Source organism: Petromyzon marinus, chromosome 56, assembly GCF_048934315.1.
Source record: "Petromyzon marinus isolate PM22_M1 ecotype Great Lakes invasive population chromosome 56, UKy_Petmar_22M1.pri1.0, whole genome shotgun sequence".
Taxonomy (NCBI): domain Eukaryota; kingdom Metazoa; phylum Chordata; class Hyperoartia; order Petromyzontiformes; family Petromyzontidae; genus Petromyzon; species Petromyzon marinus.
The window spans coordinates 8,455,746-8,473,657 of record NC_133722.1 but is presented as its reverse complement, the minus strand read 5'-3'; the positions used below and the strand labels follow the sequence as shown (position 1 = coordinate 8,473,657).

At 50.2% G+C, this 17,912-nt stretch overlaps 1 protein-coding gene across 1 annotated transcript in view; it reads left to right on the top strand.

Moving 5' to 3' along the window:
* TMBIM6 (transmembrane BAX inhibitor motif containing 6) overlaps positions 1 to 17,234 on the top strand; it is a 29,733-nt gene extending 12,499 nt beyond the window's left edge. The window contains exons 5-10 of the mRNA XM_032975626.2: positions 6,803 to 6,851; positions 8,747 to 8,844; positions 10,133 to 10,212; positions 13,255 to 13,355; positions 15,069 to 15,144; positions 16,216 to 17,234. Of these exons, the coding sequence (XP_032831517.1) occupies positions 6,803 to 6,851; positions 8,747 to 8,844; positions 10,133 to 10,212; positions 13,255 to 13,355; positions 15,069 to 15,144; positions 16,216 to 16,239 (428 nt within the window). The 3' untranslated portion in view covers positions 16,240 to 17,234. The remainder of the gene's footprint in view (positions 1 to 6,802; positions 6,852 to 8,746; positions 8,845 to 10,132; positions 10,213 to 13,254; positions 13,356 to 15,068; positions 15,145 to 16,215) is intronic.
* Positions 17,235 to 17,912: the final 678 nt, after the last annotated feature.

Below are 17,912 nucleotides of genomic sequence, written 5' to 3'. Positions count from 1 at the left end.
CGATAGACTCACACAGATCTATACACTCACACAGATCTATACACTCAGACGATAGACGCGCACAGATCTATAGACTCACACAGATCTATAGACTCACACAGACGATAGACTCACACAGATCTATACACTCACACAGATCTATACACTCACACAGATCTATAGACTCGCACAGATCTATAGACTCGCACAGAGACCCATAGACTCACACAGATCTGTAGACTCGCACAGAGACCCATAGACTCACACAGATCTGTACACTCACACAGAGACCCATAGACTCACACAGACCCATAGTTGTCTTTCCCCCGCACCTCCGATTAGCGAGGTTGACCACGTACAGTTGATTATACATGCACATATACGCGTGTATTTAAGCAATTCTAGAATAACTCGGGTGGCTCGCTAAAATGCACGGAGGCCTCCAATCGAGACCTTTGATCAGCCTCCGGAATAATATCAAACAAAACAAAAATCCCCTTGTTGCGTGTAAAACAGTTTGCTTACAACACATATGGCATTGGGGGCGGGTGGGGGGAAACTAAAGTGGAAACTAAAGAGGCTGTATTTCACACAATGCAGTTGTTGCAGTGTGATGACAGAATCGTGTGGAATGTGCCCGAGCTTGTTAGAAGCCGAAAGCACAACAGGTTTGAGCCTGGATAATGTTTGATTGGGGTGACCACAATACACACCTAGGCTGACGTGTGGAGCTACATCGTCACTACGTGAGAACGGTTCAAGTTGACCTTGTTTAACCTCCCTGGTGAGAACTCGAGAGACCAGGAGCTAAGCAGGTTTGGACGAGCGACCCGGGTCATGAAAATGACAAAAGCAAATTGCGTAATAATAATAATAATAAGTGGAACAAGTGAACCAAATAGAAATGAAAGTTAGAAAAAAAAAACAGCTGCATTAGAAGACGTTGAAAACGGTGCACTTGCGTAAATAATACGAATTAAAATAAATGTCCTGCAACATATGTTCGCTCAGACTAATTAATTGAAGGAAGGAAAAAAAACCCTCATTGTTGAGTTACAGATAGGTTAAACAAAAAAAATAGTAGTGCGGTGCAATCCACTGTTGCGGTACTGTGTTATGCTCGCACACCTACACGTAGTGCCTTCACGCACCGACACCAGCATGGCGAGATTGCGGTCACAGTGGCCCCGTTTGTGCTACGGGTGCCACTGCGGCTGCAGCGTTGACGACGTGGAGGCTCCGCAAGAGCCTCCACGTCGGACGCCCCGACGCGAACCGCCGTTGGTAACCCGAGGCGTGGCGTGGCGGCTGGTGGCTTGGGGTTAGACCGATGTGGCTCCGCCCACCTCCCCGTGCGCGCGTGCACGCACGCACTCGCGCACGCCCCCCAGCCGTGGCCCTGTCAGCCAATGGCTGCGCGATTAACATCGCAACCCCCCTGCCCCCGCCCCTCTTTTTCCTGTTTCGCTACACCGCTCAACGATTGCGTCAACTTTTTCAACGCCAAACGCGCCCCTGCTGTTTGCGAAGGGGGAGGGAGGGGGGTGCTCTGCCGCCCGATAATGTTTTTCCTTCCGTGTACCGCGCCCTCGCTGTCATTGCATCGCGATCCGTTGACTCCCCCACACACTTGCGGGGTCCGTAGATGTCCATAGACTTGCATATAGACACATGCACACACGTAGACACACACGAGAAACCACCCCTATACACTCGCAAATTAGAGAGACACATAGATGTGCGCTCAAACTATACGTACCAATGTCCCTGTATAGACACATTCCAGGCTGCCTGGGCAAGTGCTGTTAGTGAGCACCTACGAAGGCCAGCAAGGCACACGACGGGGGAGGATGGCCAGCACCACATCCCGACCGTCATTGTCTCCCCAGTGCACAAAGACAAAGATCCCCCGGGTAGCCTGAACAGACTGTTGGGGCAAGTGCTGTTAGCGAGTAGCACCTATGAAGGCCGGCACGGCACATGGGGGGGGGGGTGGGTGGCCAGCACCACGCACGGCCGCCTTTGTCTCCCCAGTGCTGATTATGACACACCTCTCCGGGAGTACTCATTTGAGGCTGTGTGTGTACACGCGCACACACAAATATCCCCCGTGTAGCCTCAAGAGGCTGTAGGAGCAAGTGCTGTTAGCGAGCAATTATGAAAGCACCAATGGCATATACACACTCGCATACATACTAGACTTATACACACACCGGGGCTGCCGTGGTATTAAGGTTAGCACACTCCCCTCACGATCCAGAGGTTGCCGTTTTAACTCCGTCTCCTGGGGCGAGTTGTGGGTATGCCCACCTCCCTTCCAAGAGGTCTTGGTCAGCGTGGAAGAGTAGGCCAAATATCTTCTAGAGCTCTCGTATAAGCCCTTAAACCAGCATTGGCGGGGACGAGCAATTAATTTCTATCTTGAAGTCTCTGACGTGAGGTTCCACTAAAGCAGTGGTTCCTAACATTCACTGCAGCCTTGCACCCGTTTGGTTCTCAGTCGTTAAAACAATTATACATACAGTACCCTGGTGTCTGCAAACTAAGTTGCCTCTGTGGTAGTAGTTACATTCGAGAAACCAAACGCCATGTCTCAGACCGCATTCGTGAACACAAAGCAGACCTTAAACACGGTAGGACCAACACCTCGGCCGTGGCAGATCATTGTTATAATTCAGTAGGCTCACATGACATTGACTTTTCCAAGACAGAGGTTCTTTGTAAGCCATCTGGCTACCATGAGAGATTCGTTCATGAGGCTATCCACATATACAAGCACAGAGACAATTTCAACCGAGAAGATGGATTCTGGCTTAGCACTCATTGGAAAGATTTGATAAACCATTTCAGGTCTTAATTGATTGGTCACGCTTACAGTGGCTTTCAGACAGCATACATTAATTTTTCGTCTCCCCCCTCCTCTTTTCAGAACATAGATGGACTAGTCCTTCTAAATAAACTGCCAAATTGCTGCGCGTGGCGCTGACGTTTTTTAATAAATAAATAAATACACCGTTTAAAAATAAAGAAATTAATGCAAACCGACACACCTGATGACGACCGTTTGTGTTATGGTCGAAACGTCGTGAGAATTTTTATTGTTTTATATATTTTTTATTGTTTCCCTTCAACGTGACTTTACCGAAAGAGCTAAGAACATAAAACAATTATGTTGACAACTACGTAGGGCTTGATGAAACAAAGTAAGTTGTAACTTGCGTACCCGTGCGTAATTTGTATTTCAATTATTTACCTTCTGAGAAAATCTGGCCATGTCTCGCACCCCCAGAATGGGCATCTCGCACCCCCCAGGGAATGCAGCGCACACCACAGGTTAAGAACCACTCCACGAAAGAAATGAGTCGAACTGCAAAGCGTAGCTGTTTCGATGGGGTTTAATTTCAATGCACGATTGTCAAAGTTAAGCAACCTCTCCCTGTTAACATCCGAGCAAAAGAGGGCGCCTGCCCTATCCTGTCTGTTGGTGACCCCACTGTGTTTGGAATGCCTTTACATTCTCGGCTTGCGTCTTGTGTTAATAGATTTGTGCTTCGTGGTGAACGTTTTGTGATGAGAGCTTGGAGGGGGGGGGGGGTGGGGGGACTTGATCCAGCAGTGGATTACCCATGAATGACGACGGCGATATTGTGACACTCCAATGTAAACGTATGTCGACTCATCTTCTTAGCTCTTTCGGTAAAGTTACGTTGAAGGGAAACAATAGAATAATAAAATATATATATAAAACAATTAAAAAAAAAATTCTCACGACGTTTCGACCACAACGCAAACGGTCGTCATCGCCTGAAACGGTCGTCATCACCTGAAACGGTCGTCATCACCTGAAACGGTCGTCATCACCTGATGTCGTCATCACCTGATGTCGTCATCACCTGATGTCGTCATCACCTGAAACGATCGTCATCATCTGAAACGGTCATCATCACCTGAAACGGTCGTCATCACCTGAAACGGTCGTCATCACCTGATGTCGTCATCACCTGAAACGGTCGTCATCACCTGATGTCGTCATCGCCTGAAACGGTCGTCATCACCTGAAACGGTCGTCATCACCTGATGTCGTCATCACCTGATGTCGTCATCACCTGAAACGATCGTCATCACCTGAAACGGTCATCATCACCTGAAACGGTCGTCATCACCTGAAACGGTCGTCATCACCTGATGTCGTCATCACCTGATGTCGTCATCACCTGATGTCGTCATCACCTGAAACGATCGTCATCACCTGAAACGGTCATCACCTGAAACGGTCGTCATCACCTGAAACGGTCGTCATCACCTGATGTCGTCATCACCTGAAACGATCGTCATCACCTGAAACGGTCGTCATCACCTGAAACGGTCGTCATCACCTGAAACGGTCGTCATCGCCTGATGTCGTCATCACCTGAAACGGTCGTCATCACCTGAAACGGTCGTCATCACCTGATGTCGTCATCACCTGATGTCGTCATCGCCTGAAACGGTCGTCATCACCTGAAACGGTCGTCATCACCTGATGTCGTCATCGCCTGAAACGGTCGTCATCACCTGATGTCGTCATCACCTGAAACGGTCGTCATCACCTGAAACGGTCGTCATCACCTGATGTCGTCATCACCTGATGTCGTCATCACCTGAAACGGTCGTCATCACCTGATGTCGTCATCGCCTGAAACGGTCGTCATCACCTGATGTCGTCATCACCTGAAACGGTCGTCATCACCTGAAACGGTCGTCATCACCTGATGTCGTCATCGCCTGAAACGGTCGTCATCACCTGATGTCGTCATCGCCTGAAACGGTCGTCATCACCTGATGTCGTCATCACCTGAAACGGTCGTCATCACCTGATGTCGTCATCACCTGAAACGGTCGTCATCGCCTGAAACGGTCGTCATCACCTGATGTCGTCATCGCCTGATGTCGTCATCACCTGAAACGGTCGTCATCACCTGATGTCGTCATCGCCTGAAACGGTCGTCATCACCTGAAACGGTCATCATCACCTGAAACGGTCGTCATCACCTGATGTCGTCATCACCTGATGTCGTCATCGCCTGAAACGGTCGTCATCACCTGATGTCGTCATCACCTGAAACGGTCGTCATCACCTGAAACGGTCGTCATCACCTGATGTCGTCATCGCCTGAAACGGTCGTCATCACCTGATGTCGTCATCGCCTGAAACGGTCGTCATCACCTGATGTCGTCATCACCTGAAACGGTCGTCATCGCCTGAAACGGTCGTCATCGCCTGAAACGGTCGTCATCACCTGATACGGTCGTCATCGCCTGAAACGGTCGTCATCACCTGATGTCGTCATCACCTGAAACGGTCGTCATCGCCTGAAACGGTCGTCATCACCTGATGTCGTCATCACCTGATGTCGTCATCGCCTGAAACGGTCGTCATCACCTGAAACGGTCGTCATCACCTGATGTCGTCATCGCCTGAAACGGTCGTCATCACCTGATGTCGTCATCACCTGATGTCGTCATCACCTGAAACGGTCGTCATCACCTGAAACGGTCGTCATCACCTGAAACGGTCGTCATCGCCTGAAACGGTCGTCATCACCTGATGTCGTCATCACCTGATGTCGTCATCACCTGATGTCGTCATCACCTGATGTCGTCATGACCTGAAACGGTCGTCATCACCTGATGTCGTCATCGCCTGAAACGGTCGTCATCACCTGATGTCGTCATCACCTGAAACGGTCGTCATCACCTGAAACGGTCGTCATCACCTGAAACGGTCATCATCACCTGATGTCGTCATCACCTGATGTCGTCATCACCTGATGTCGTCATCGCCTGAAACGGTCGTCATCACCTGAAACGGTCGTCATCGCCTGAAACGGTCGTCATCACCTGATGTCGTCATCGCCTGAAACGGTCGTCATCGCCTGAAACGGTCGTCATCACCTGATGTCGTCATCGCCTGAAACGGTCGTCATCACCTGATGTCGTCATCACCTGAAACGGTCGTCATCACCTGAAACGGTCGTCATCACCTGAAACGGTCATCATCACCTGATGTCGTCATCACCTGATGTCGTCATCACCTGATGTCGTCATCGCCTGAAACGGTCGTCATCACCTGAAACGGTCGTCATCGCCTGAAACGGTCGTCATCACCTGAAACGGTCGTCATCACCTGATGTCGTCATCACCTGAAACGGTCGTCATCACCTGATGTCGTCATCACCTGAAACGGTCGTCATCACCTGAAACGGTCGTCACCACCTGATGTCGTCATCACCTGATGTCGTCATCGCCTGAAACGGTCGTCATCACCTGATGTCGTCATCACCTGAAACGGTCGTCATCACCTGATGTCGTCATCACCTGAAACGGTCGTCATCGCCTGAAACGGTCGTCATCACCTGATGCCGTCATCACCTGAAACGGTCGTCATCACCTGATGTCGTCATCACCTGAAACGGTCGTCATCACCTGAAACGGTCGTCATCACCTGATGTCGTCATCACCTGAAACGGTCGTCATCACCTGATGTCGTCATCACCTGAAACGGTCGTCATCACCCGATGACGACCGTTTGTGTTGTGGTCGAAACGTCGTGAGACTTTTTTATTGTTTTATATATATTTTATTACTTTATTGTTTTCCCTTCAACGTGACTTTACCGAAAGAGCTAAGAATATGAATTACTGCAGTCACGAACGCTTTAAATCACAATTTGTACGTCGACTCTTTAGCCGGCCCGTTTTGGCAGTATGCGGCCGTTCTCTCTGCGTTCCTGCAATGTGTAATGAGACGGCGTTGTCCCCTCCTCTCCTCCTCCCCCGTGTAGGACTCGGACTTGGCCCTCTGCTCGACTTTGTCATCGCAATCAACCCAAGGTAAGAGTAAGCACGCTGTCAAATTGCAGTGCCACGTACGGGAATCTTATCGCCATCAACAGTGTTCAGTTTGTTTTTCACGCCTACCCACCCCCGCACCTCCAAATTAGCAAGGCAGGCTGCTACGTACGGTGCGAGCGGAGTTCACACGTACATGCTTGCAACGTCGGGCATGATGCTTGCAACGTCGGGCATGATGGGCGTCCGAGAGTTGCTTCCGTTATCTTCGCGATCGTGCGATGCAGTCACGAACAGCAAGGAAACAAAAGGCGCGTCCCCGTATAGCCTCCACCGACTTCTTGGGGCAAGCGCTGTTAGTGAGCACCTGCGAAGGCTGGCAAAAAACGCACGAGGGTGTGGGTGGCCAGCACCAACACTCCCGGGTGGTGATGTTTACCACACCGCACCCTGGTACTCGTTTGAGACCGAGGCGTCCTAGGGGGGAGGCCCAGGACCGGTTCCGACAATCGTCGCCGGTCTCGGTCGTGAGTGCGAATCGAAATCGGGTCGCCGGGTTCATAGGGCGGAGCGCTAACCGCTGCACCACCACTCTCCGTCTGACGCCTGCACATGAACAGATTTCCGTACTGCCCATGTTTGCGCGCGTACACTCAAGATGGGCGCTTCATAGTTTCATTTATTTGGTATAGCCCCGTGAGCCATTTGGCTCTTGAATCGGGTGCAACCGCAACAAACAATAAAACATGAACAAGAAAACTTCTTAAAGTGACTGTGTGACTGTGCAAACAGAAAATCCAGGAAAAAACATCAAAATATTCCTAAAATAGCACCGTACACCAACGCTGTGTGCAAAAATCCCAGTGGGATGTAAGTCAAACAACAACAACAAGAAAACTTAGATTAAGGCCATCAGTCTAACTCTGTACTACGATAAACAAAAACATGGCCAAACCAAAAAACTTTTAGGAATCACCAAAATAAAGCCATAAATGCAATGTAACAGTGATCATAGGAACTGTGACCAAATTTTTAACAATAAACTACATAAATAACATGTAACACCAAACCCTAGAGCCACAGCTGGCTGCACGAGTCACTCCACAAACACCAGGAGCATCGGCTTATTACCCGGCTGCCACTCACTCAATGGCCGTCGGTCACCGCCCCTTCTAACAACGTGTCCAGCCCCATGTCCCCTTTATTTTTGTCTGAACGACGTCGCTGAGCTGCGGTTTTTGCTCTCCCGAGTCTTACGTGCTCGTTTTTCTGTCTCGCAATGTAATTCCAAGCGTACGTTGTCTCCACGCGACCTGAAATGGTCGACGAATATGCTGTGGCCACTGCTGCATCAACGTGAAAAGGATTTCGCAAACTTGCACGCTCCCCGATCCGTGTGGTGTTCCTCCTGGCTCTCGGTGTAATACCCAATTGTGCACATTTCCATTTTTGGAAGAGAAAAAAACGTCTCGACAATTGTTTACTTTAATTGTTGTGTTCTTGTTATTTTTTTAAATATTTTTTCGGGCCAATAAATTATTCATGAAATGTAAAATTAGTCGCGACAATCGGGAAATATTTTTTTGCTGGGATGATCGTGGATCTTATGTCTTGCGATAAATTTCAGCATCGCCACACGGCAGCAACTCTCCACTGAACCCTTATGACTTCACAAAATTGGTCTTCCTACTGCGGTCAACTTTAAGTTATTCCGGGGTAATGGGAGGGATGCGTAATGTGATAAAACACAATAGGGATGATGCAAAATGAAGACAAATCAAGCTTTAAAAAAAAACAATCGTTTACCTCTGTACAATGTGGGCTCGAAAGCGTTGTCCGTTTTTGTTGCAATTTACAGCAATCGGGTTACTTCCTGACCATGTTTAAGGGGCCGTCAATAATTCAATTTGTGCGTGCATGCGTGTGTTCCCTTGCAGCATCATTGCCACCGCCTTCATGGGCACCAGCCTGATCTTCGGCTGCTTCACCCTCAGCGCCCTCTATGCCCGACGCCGCTCCTACCTCTACCTGGGAGGTGAGGCCGTCGTAGAGTTGTGACCGTTGTTTAACCTTCTTTGGTTCTTTCGGTAAAGTCACGTAGAATGAGAATAAAATAATACATTGATAAAATAAAATAAGACAATAAAATTCTCACGACGTTTCGGCCACAACACAAGCAGCCTTCATCAGGTGAAGGGACGAGACTGTCTGGAGGACAGCGCTGATGAAGGCCGCTTGTGTTGTGGCCGAAACGTCGTGAGAATTGTATTGTCTTATTTTATTTTATCAATGTATTATTTTATTCTCATTCTACGTGACTTTACCGAAAGAACCAAAGAAGATGAATCCTTGCAGTCACGAAAGCTTTAAATCGAAAGTTGTTTAACCTGTAGACGGACGATAGAACCGTTGAGACACATGGAACATCGCCTCTTTTGTGAGGGCGCGTGCGTGCGCGTCCTCACAACAACAACCGCCATTGGCCACTAAGTGGCGGTGACATCACCACGGCGCTTGTGCCAGGCTTTGTGCACTGCAAGGCCACGTAGAGTGTCGAATGCCTGCTGGCAGGAGGCCACGGGACAGACCCAGCAGGTGCCACGGGTTCACTGAGATGACTGGCAGATGCACCACCTGTGCCCCCTGCTGTGCCAGCTTTTTTGCTGTGTTTTTTGCCGCCCGGCGCTCCGCTCGTTGTCGCGAGCGTCACCTGCTCTGCCCTCACACAACTCGCACAGAGTGGTTTCATTCTCGCTCGCGACAAATAACAGTGTCGCGAATATTTGAACCGGTCATTGGCGGTCCCCTACGTCGACTCGGCCTCAAATCAGTACCTGGTGCGGTGTGTAAACAAAGCCACTAGGGAGACAAAGTTGGCCGGGCGTGGTGCAGGAACCTCTTTCGGCACCACGGTGGCGAGACGTTAACTACCGCGCCTGGTGTGTACAGGAGAATCGTGGGTTCTATCCCAACCCTCTGGATATTTGGGAGTTTCCACGTTCTCCCCGTTGTCGCGTATATTTTTCTCCGGGTCCTCCGGTTATTCCCCTCCGCATTTAGAATCGACGTGCGCTTTAGATTGTTTGGCCGCAGTAAATTGTCCACGAGCCCACTTCGTTGAGCTATCATTTGTGATAATCTGGCCGCTTGTGAAAGAGAGCTACGTAGGAGCTCAGTGGGGCCTTACACCAGGTAACATAAAAGTGTTGTTTAGAAAAATATTGCTGAGACTGGGTGGGGCTTTCATGGGTAAACAAGCGTAAATTGTCATCTATTTACGCACATTTGTACGGTTACTTTTGTGTGCAATGTGTTTTGTGCAGGAACTCTGATGTCCGGACTCTCCTTCCTGCTGATGATGTCTCTCTTTAACATGTTCTATGGCTCCGCCCTCCTCTTCAAGGTAGGTCATGTGACCTGTGTACCGCCCTGCAAGTTTCTCCTGGGAACACAAGGCGCTGGTTTTTTTTTACATGAATTTACATTGCGATATATTGTAATACTAGAATATATACATTGTAATACAGGTTATCTCGAATATATATTGTAATACGGATATATTGTAATACGGGTAAATGTGTCAGTCGTGCGTCATTAACAAAATTGTAATTTTACTGCAGTTTAAACTGCGCGGTTAAAATGTTGGCAACTTGTATACCGGCAAGATCATCTTACAATCAACACCGGTTCGGACGGGGAGCCGGCGAAGGGACATGAGCACAGGTTCGTGATGCGATGCTGAAAGTGTGGCGTACCAGTGAAACACCCTGGCGGCGGACGCATTTCAAAGCCGCTGCAGTCTGCTTAGGAGCTGGCTCGGGGTTCCAGAAGAAGCAGCCCGCTACAGGAGTCAATGCGGGAGAAAGACAGACGCGTGGGTCGGCCTTTTCGGCGTCCGCGGGTGGTGGGGATGCGGCTTGAGACGGGATGCGTTTCTCGGGCGGGAGAAACAAAAAAAAAACATTGTCTCCTCACGGTGCTGTTGACATGGGACTGAAAACGTTCGATCGAGAAGGATGCCGAGGTGTGTTGACGCGTGTGAACGTACAAAGACGCAGACAAAGATCCCCCCCCGTCCCCGTATGGCCTTAACGGACCGTCGGGGCAAGTGCTGCTAGCGAGCACCTCCACGAAGGGCCGGCAGGGCTCAACAAGGAGGCGGTGACGGCGGCTGGACAGCTGTGAACAAGAGCTTCGGAGCTCATGGGATATTCCTCCAGGGCAATTAAAGATTCAGATTCCGTGTACGCACCGCACTGACCCCCCAACCCCTTCTCCGCCTCTGTTCTCTGCACCCGATGGGTTCAGTGATGACGACATCTTGCACTTTTTAAGACCAAAAGCACGTGCCATTGCCTCGCTGTTCTGGCAAATTGCCCGATGGTTGCCGCTTGATGGAATTATACCAGCGAAACGTCACGGTACTCGCATGGTAGATGTCGTGGATTTACTCTACCGACGCAACACCGGTGGGCTGCAGTTGTTAAATAATTGTCGCGTTGTTTAGGCGACAAACCTCACCGGCCGTGTCGGGTGCCGGAAGGGTTACGACGCATACTGACGCGATCGAACACGAAAACCTTCACTGTGAAAATAATAATTGTTTCCGTTTGCATCTTCGGCGCAAAGCACGGTTGATCGGAAAACGCGGATGATCATCCCCAGGAATAGCCGAGAGTTAAGCCGCGCGCGGGTCGCTGGGCCACATCAGCCCTGTTGGGGCGGCTCGGAAGAAAGTACTGCGACGAGCCGAACGTGGGGGGGAAAAAAAACGTGACGGGATCCGTTTGTGTACGTGCACGACTTGCGTTTGGGGCGCGTGTGCGTGCGTAGCCAAAACGCCGTTTTAACACGCTCGCCGATGTCGCACGATAAACATATATAGGAGGGCTGCGTTTCAGGGGCAACTGTGCTGGCTGTCGTGTGCGACAGAGCCATTTCCCGGAACGTCGCCTCTTCTGAATGTTTTTTAAGTTTTTTTTTTCTTAGTAAGCGAAATCGACCGGCTGCGCTTTGAGTTTCCGCTAAAGCTGAACTGTTGTCGCAAGCGATAGCGGTGGGGGGGGGGGTTGTGTTTTTTTCCCCACCACGCGTCTCAAATCTGCGAGCACGCTGCAGGTACAGTTGACCGGAGCCGTGAATTATTAACGTGCCTTCGTGCAAAACCGCATGCCGTGTTCCTGCCGTGTCAGCACCCATGGGGGGTGTGGAGGTGGGGGGGGGGCGATGTTACGTGTGTAGCATTGGCTCTCAGTGGCTCGTGCCAATGTCTTCAGTGTGCTACTTTTCCTCGTCCTCTCTTGCCATCATCGTTATCCTCCCATCAATGAGATGTTAACGACCTCGCGTGGTATTCAGGAGTTCGTGGGTTCGATCCCGAGCCCTGACACCCGCTGTATATTTGTAGTTTGCGGTGTCTCTCTCCCCGTGGCCGCGCTGATTTTTCTCCGGATCCTCCGGTTTTTCCTTCCATGCTGTAAATTTCCACGTGGCGGTAAGCCACTTTGTGATGGCCAAGTCGCTTCTGAAAAAAAGAGCTTTGTAGCAGCTCAGTGGGGCCTTGCCTGGTAAAATATATTAAAAAAAAATTGGTTTGTTTGAATTACCCGCAATGGTTGTGGGGGGGGGGAGCACAATGATGCCTGATGGGCTCCCCTCACCTTTGCCGCCATTTCTTCATAGCCGTTTGTTACACGCTTTTATTTAACTCGCTCCGTTGTTGTCGTATCCTCAAATCTTGTAACTAAATTTTAACCCACTTCCCGATGTGGTATCGACTGAAACCGTCGCATACTTGTGTCATACTGATGACAACACTATATTCTATCGTTAAAAATACAAAAATATATATTTTTAAACATTCTTTTTTATATGTTATGTTTCGGCCTGGGTCTAATTGTCCACGCTCAACTGACGTTGGCTGTAATTGGCCACGGTCCCGTACGTTGTGGCAAGCTTTGCGGCCATTTCCTGGAGTCGTGGAGTTCTGCCATTACTCGTACGGTACATTTTACTAAAGCGTGTTTAAAAAAAAAAGTATTTTTAAATATTACTTATCTTGTTCTCCACTCCCGTCACCCACCCACCCACCGGGGTCCACGTTGTCAAGATTTTTGTTGTCCAATTGACCTTCGATTCCTTCTGCCATGCCCTCTTGAGATGATGCCGGATGGGTGTACCGTTTCTTAGCCAGTGCATTTAGTTATTTTCCACGCTGGGCTTTACGTCCTGGAGCTGGTCGGACACGCGCTGAGAACCGGAACAAATGTGAAAACCGTCGCCTGGACTTTCAGACAACCAAAGCGTTATTGTGCGTGCGCACGAGATCATTGGCTTTTGCTCTGTTAACGTCGGCCTCAATCCTTACATTGCTATGTTTGGTTTTCCCCATGCCCCCCCCCTCCCAACACCCCCCCCCCCCCATTACACCCCTCCCCTCACCCAGGCCCAGATGTACCTGGGGCTGGTGGTCATGTGCGGCTTCGTGCTCTTCGACACGCAGCTCATCGTGGAGAAGTGCCGCGCCGGCGACAAGGACTTCATCTGGTGAGCGGCGAGCGCCAACAGAGACGAAGTTCCCCCGTGTAGCCGTCGGAGACCGCTGGGGCAAGTGCCGTGAAGCGAGCAGCTTGCGAGGGCCAGCACGGCGAGGGAGGGCGGGAGGGAGGGGTGGCCGGCACTATGCCCGGCCGCCTTTGTCTCCCCAGTGCTGATGTTTACACACCGCACCAGGTACTCATTGGAGGCCGAATCGACCTAGGGGAGGCCCAGGACCGGTGCAGATAATCGTCACCGGTGTTGGTCGCGAGCGGGAATCGAACCCGCGTCGCCGGTTTGTCGTGCACCGCCGCTCGCCACGTGTGACCGCACACACACACGCACACACACGCACACACACACGCACACACACGCACACGCACACACACGTACACACACACACGCACACACACGTACACACACACGCACGTACACACACGCACACACACGCACGCACACACACGCACACACACGCACACACACGCACACACACGCACACACACGCGCACACACGCGCACACACGTGCACACACGTGCACACACACACGCACACACACACGCACGCACACGCACGTACACACACGCACACGCACGTACACACACGCACACGCACACGTACACACACGCACACACGCACACACGCACACACACGCACACACACGTACTCACACGCGCACACACACACATGCACACACACGCACACACACGCACACGCACGTGCACGCACGCACGTGCACGCACGCACGTGCACACACGCACACACGTACACACACGTACACACACGCACACACGCACACGCACACGCACGCACACGCACGCACGCACGTGCACACACGTGCACACACGCACACACACACACGTACACACACACGCACACACACACGTACACACACGCACACACACGTACACACGCGCACACACACGCGCACACGCACACACACACGTACACACACGCACACACCCTCTTTCACACGCACAAGCGTCTCTACTCGTGAACCCGAAATCCTTTCACAAATGTAGAATCCTTCGTGTCTTTTTTTGTTACTTAAGCCTGTGGTGGCCCGTGTTAAAGTGTACACGGACGTGTGCTGTCCATCCCCCCCCCCCGCCTTGAGGATAACGAATCGTGTTCGTTGGGCGCCGAAATGCCTCGGCAACTCCAAGCGCCTTGCAATCTCATCTCAGTCGTTACAATGCCCTGATCCTGCTGCTGTTTCGCCACACACCGGTTGTGTGTTGGGAGAGTAAACTCACCACGACATTTACAATGCCAGTAGTGGATTTACTCTCCCAACACACCAGTTGTGTGTTGTGAGAGTAAACTCACTACGACATTTACAATGCCAGTAGTGGATTTACTCTCCCAACACACCGGTTGTGTGTTGGGAGAGGAAACCCACTACGACATTTACAATGCCAGTAGTGGATTTACTCTCTCAACACACCGCTTGTGTGTTGTGAGAGGAAACTCACTACGACATTTACAATTCGAGTACCGTGACGTTTCGCCAGTAATTACAACCAGCATCATCGGGTGACAGGACACAATCGTTTAACGACACATTTATTTTTACGTGCTCTGATAAATAAAAAAAAACCTCAATTGTGGACAATATTGGTCGCGAAAGCCCTCCTGCTACGTGTTAAATTTATTAAAAAATTTCCAAAATTGTACCGTGAGCGCCACAACCGTTCCATGGTCACGTGTGACTGCGACTGCAGGCACAGCGTGGACCTCTTCCTGGACTTCATCCACATCTTCCGCAAGCTCATGATCATCCTCACCATGAACGAGAAGGTGAGGGCAGACTGCGGCCTGCACGCCCGTCGCCACGATCTCTTAATGTCGTCGTCGTCGTCGAGACATTCTCTGCTAGGTCTTCCCTCGCTTTCCCATTACTTCCATTTTTGCCCAACAGCAACACTCGTTAAATTTCCCGTTGTCCAGCCCCAACGTATGTGTCCAAAACGTGCCAGTTTATGGTTAATGTATCGGCGCGGTAATCACCCAGGAGTGGGCCCGCTGCATTCCAACCACAAACCTCTGCAACGAGCGGCGAGCGCACCACCGCTGTGCCCGCACTGGAAGCGGGGCGCGATCTATAAAAGTATAAAACCACCACATGAACATCATCATCATCATCATCGAGGCATAGCAGTCCCCCCCACCAGGCAAATCCTATCCTTCGCTCGCCGCCAAGCTGCACGCAAGCAAAGGCCGTGGTGTTCGGAAACACCGCAGGCATTTACAATTTTGAGTACGCCATTCCGCTGGCGATTACAACCGGCTTCATCGGGCGATTTTTTTTTTTGTTTTGTTTTGTGCCATAAATTTTTAAAGAAGTCTTCCTGTTTCCGGTCTTAAATTGAGTGAAGGCGTTGCCATCATTGTGAGGCCTATAAGGAGAGAAGGCGGTTAATGTGATAATCTAAATTAGTGGATTATGTTAATCTTGAGAATATGCAGTACCTCCTGCCGGTTGGTTGGGTTACTCAACAGTTAATCGACAGACAGCCATACACTACGCTACTCCTGACGCAGGTAGCTGGGCTCCACGACCTGACTGTGAAATTGTAGTTGTTGCTCTGCATCGACATCGGCCGTACGGAAGAAGGCCTACAATGGATTGTCACGTTAAACATTCTTCAATGCAATCGGTGCGTGGAGCATTGTACGTGTATGTTGAACTTCTTTCGCGCCGTACGTAGCCAACGGCGCTGATGGTAGGTGCGGGGGAAGGACGACAAACTGAACGCACAAAAGCAGTTCTTAAAGAAATTGTTTTTTTTTCCCAAAAAGAAACGAGTTTTCAAAGCAGCTCACGCGCGACGTCTCTTGCGCCCGTTTGTGTTTTTTTTGTTTGTCTAGGACAAGAGAAAAGAGAAGAAGTGAGAGAGGGATGCAGGCGAAGTAACAACGGAACGTCACACAGAATCTTATTTTTGTGTATTAATCATCGACTTCGTTGTGTGCGTGCGTGTGTACCTTTCTGTGTATTTTTGGTAATTATTTCCGACTTCAAAGTTGACCTGTGAAATGCATCTTTCCCCCCCATCCCCCCATCCCCCATCCAAACAAATTGAGTCGCGGGGTCGAAGGCAGGAGAAACGTGGTTTGCCTAATTCGATTCGACGATTGCATAGGACGAGACACGCCGAGCCGGGGAGACGCTTTTAAAACGGGCGTCGAGCGTGCCGATGACGTCACACCTCGGGCGGGGCTGGTAACTGGACGCATCGTCAAAGATGCACAGGCGATCGATACGTCTTAAAACGGTGTGACGGGACGACAATTTTCTCTTTCATATTTATGCATGGTGCACTTGTTAACACTTTGGCCAATGCATACGTCGTTAAGGGGTTAGGTCGAGGGCGGGGTGGGGCGGGGTAACTTTTGTTCGCTTTGGCACTCACTCGCTACACACGCGGCTTGCTTTGCATCGACATGGTTCGACGAGACATTTCCTAACCGGCCCCGGGGGGAAAAAAATAAATAATAATAATTGGCGCAGCGTTGTTGACGATACTATTTTGTTGGGGGTCCTTGGGTTTGGAAAATCCACTTTAAGAGCCGCGCCGGCGCCATCGCCGTTGACAGAGGGCGCCCGAACGCGTTGTTGGGAGTTGCAGTAAGAACCCACGCTCTTGGGATCGAGTGGTAAATGTACACCTCACCACTTTATTTTATTAACGATAATTTGCTATGAAGGGGTTTCTTAATAACAACTCGCATATCCGAGCACGAAGGAGTACACCGAAAAAAAGTTAGCATCCAATTAACCACTTAACCAGGTTAGAAGGTTTAATAATTAACGTTTAAACTAAATGACTTTGAACTGTTATTAATAAACCATTTAGATGTGCCAAAATTAAACAATGTGATGTCTATTATTGTCACCGTTTCATTTGTGCCACGATCGTGCTTGCGGCCTAACCCCCCCCCCGCCGCCTCGTGTTAGAGGACAGTCCTCGTAAGTCGAGATCTCTTCAAGTGACCTTGGGTCTGCACATTTGACGGCAGCACGTGCCCCCTCCCCGCTCCACTGCGTACGAGTGTGACGTCCCGTCACGTGAAGGCCAAAACCGACGTTGAAATCTCCAAAGAGCTGGAATTGAGGCAAACGGAGCGCCGAGGCAAAATGCAAGGTCCCACGTGGGTTTTTTCGGTGTGTCCCTTGATCGCCGGGGAGTTGGGAGCCATCGGCTCCACTGCACCAGAGAATCCACTTGTACCACCGGTTGCACCAGAGAATCCACTTGTACCACAGGAGGCTGTCCCGAATTCAAATCCAGGATCGCGATGGCACCAGCTAGGTTCTCTGAACTTAAAAAAAAAACTACAAACGAAACAATGTTTTTATTTTACCAGGTAAGGGCCCCCCACTGAGGTATGTGTAGCTCCTTTTCAGAAGCGACCTGGCCATCAACAAATTATAGCTCGATGAATTAGCGTGGAAATTAACGGCAGCCAAATGCTCTAAATGCATATTCTAAATGTGGAGGGAAAAACCGGGGAAAAATCCACACGACCACGGGGAGAGAGACACGCAAACTCCAAATGCACAA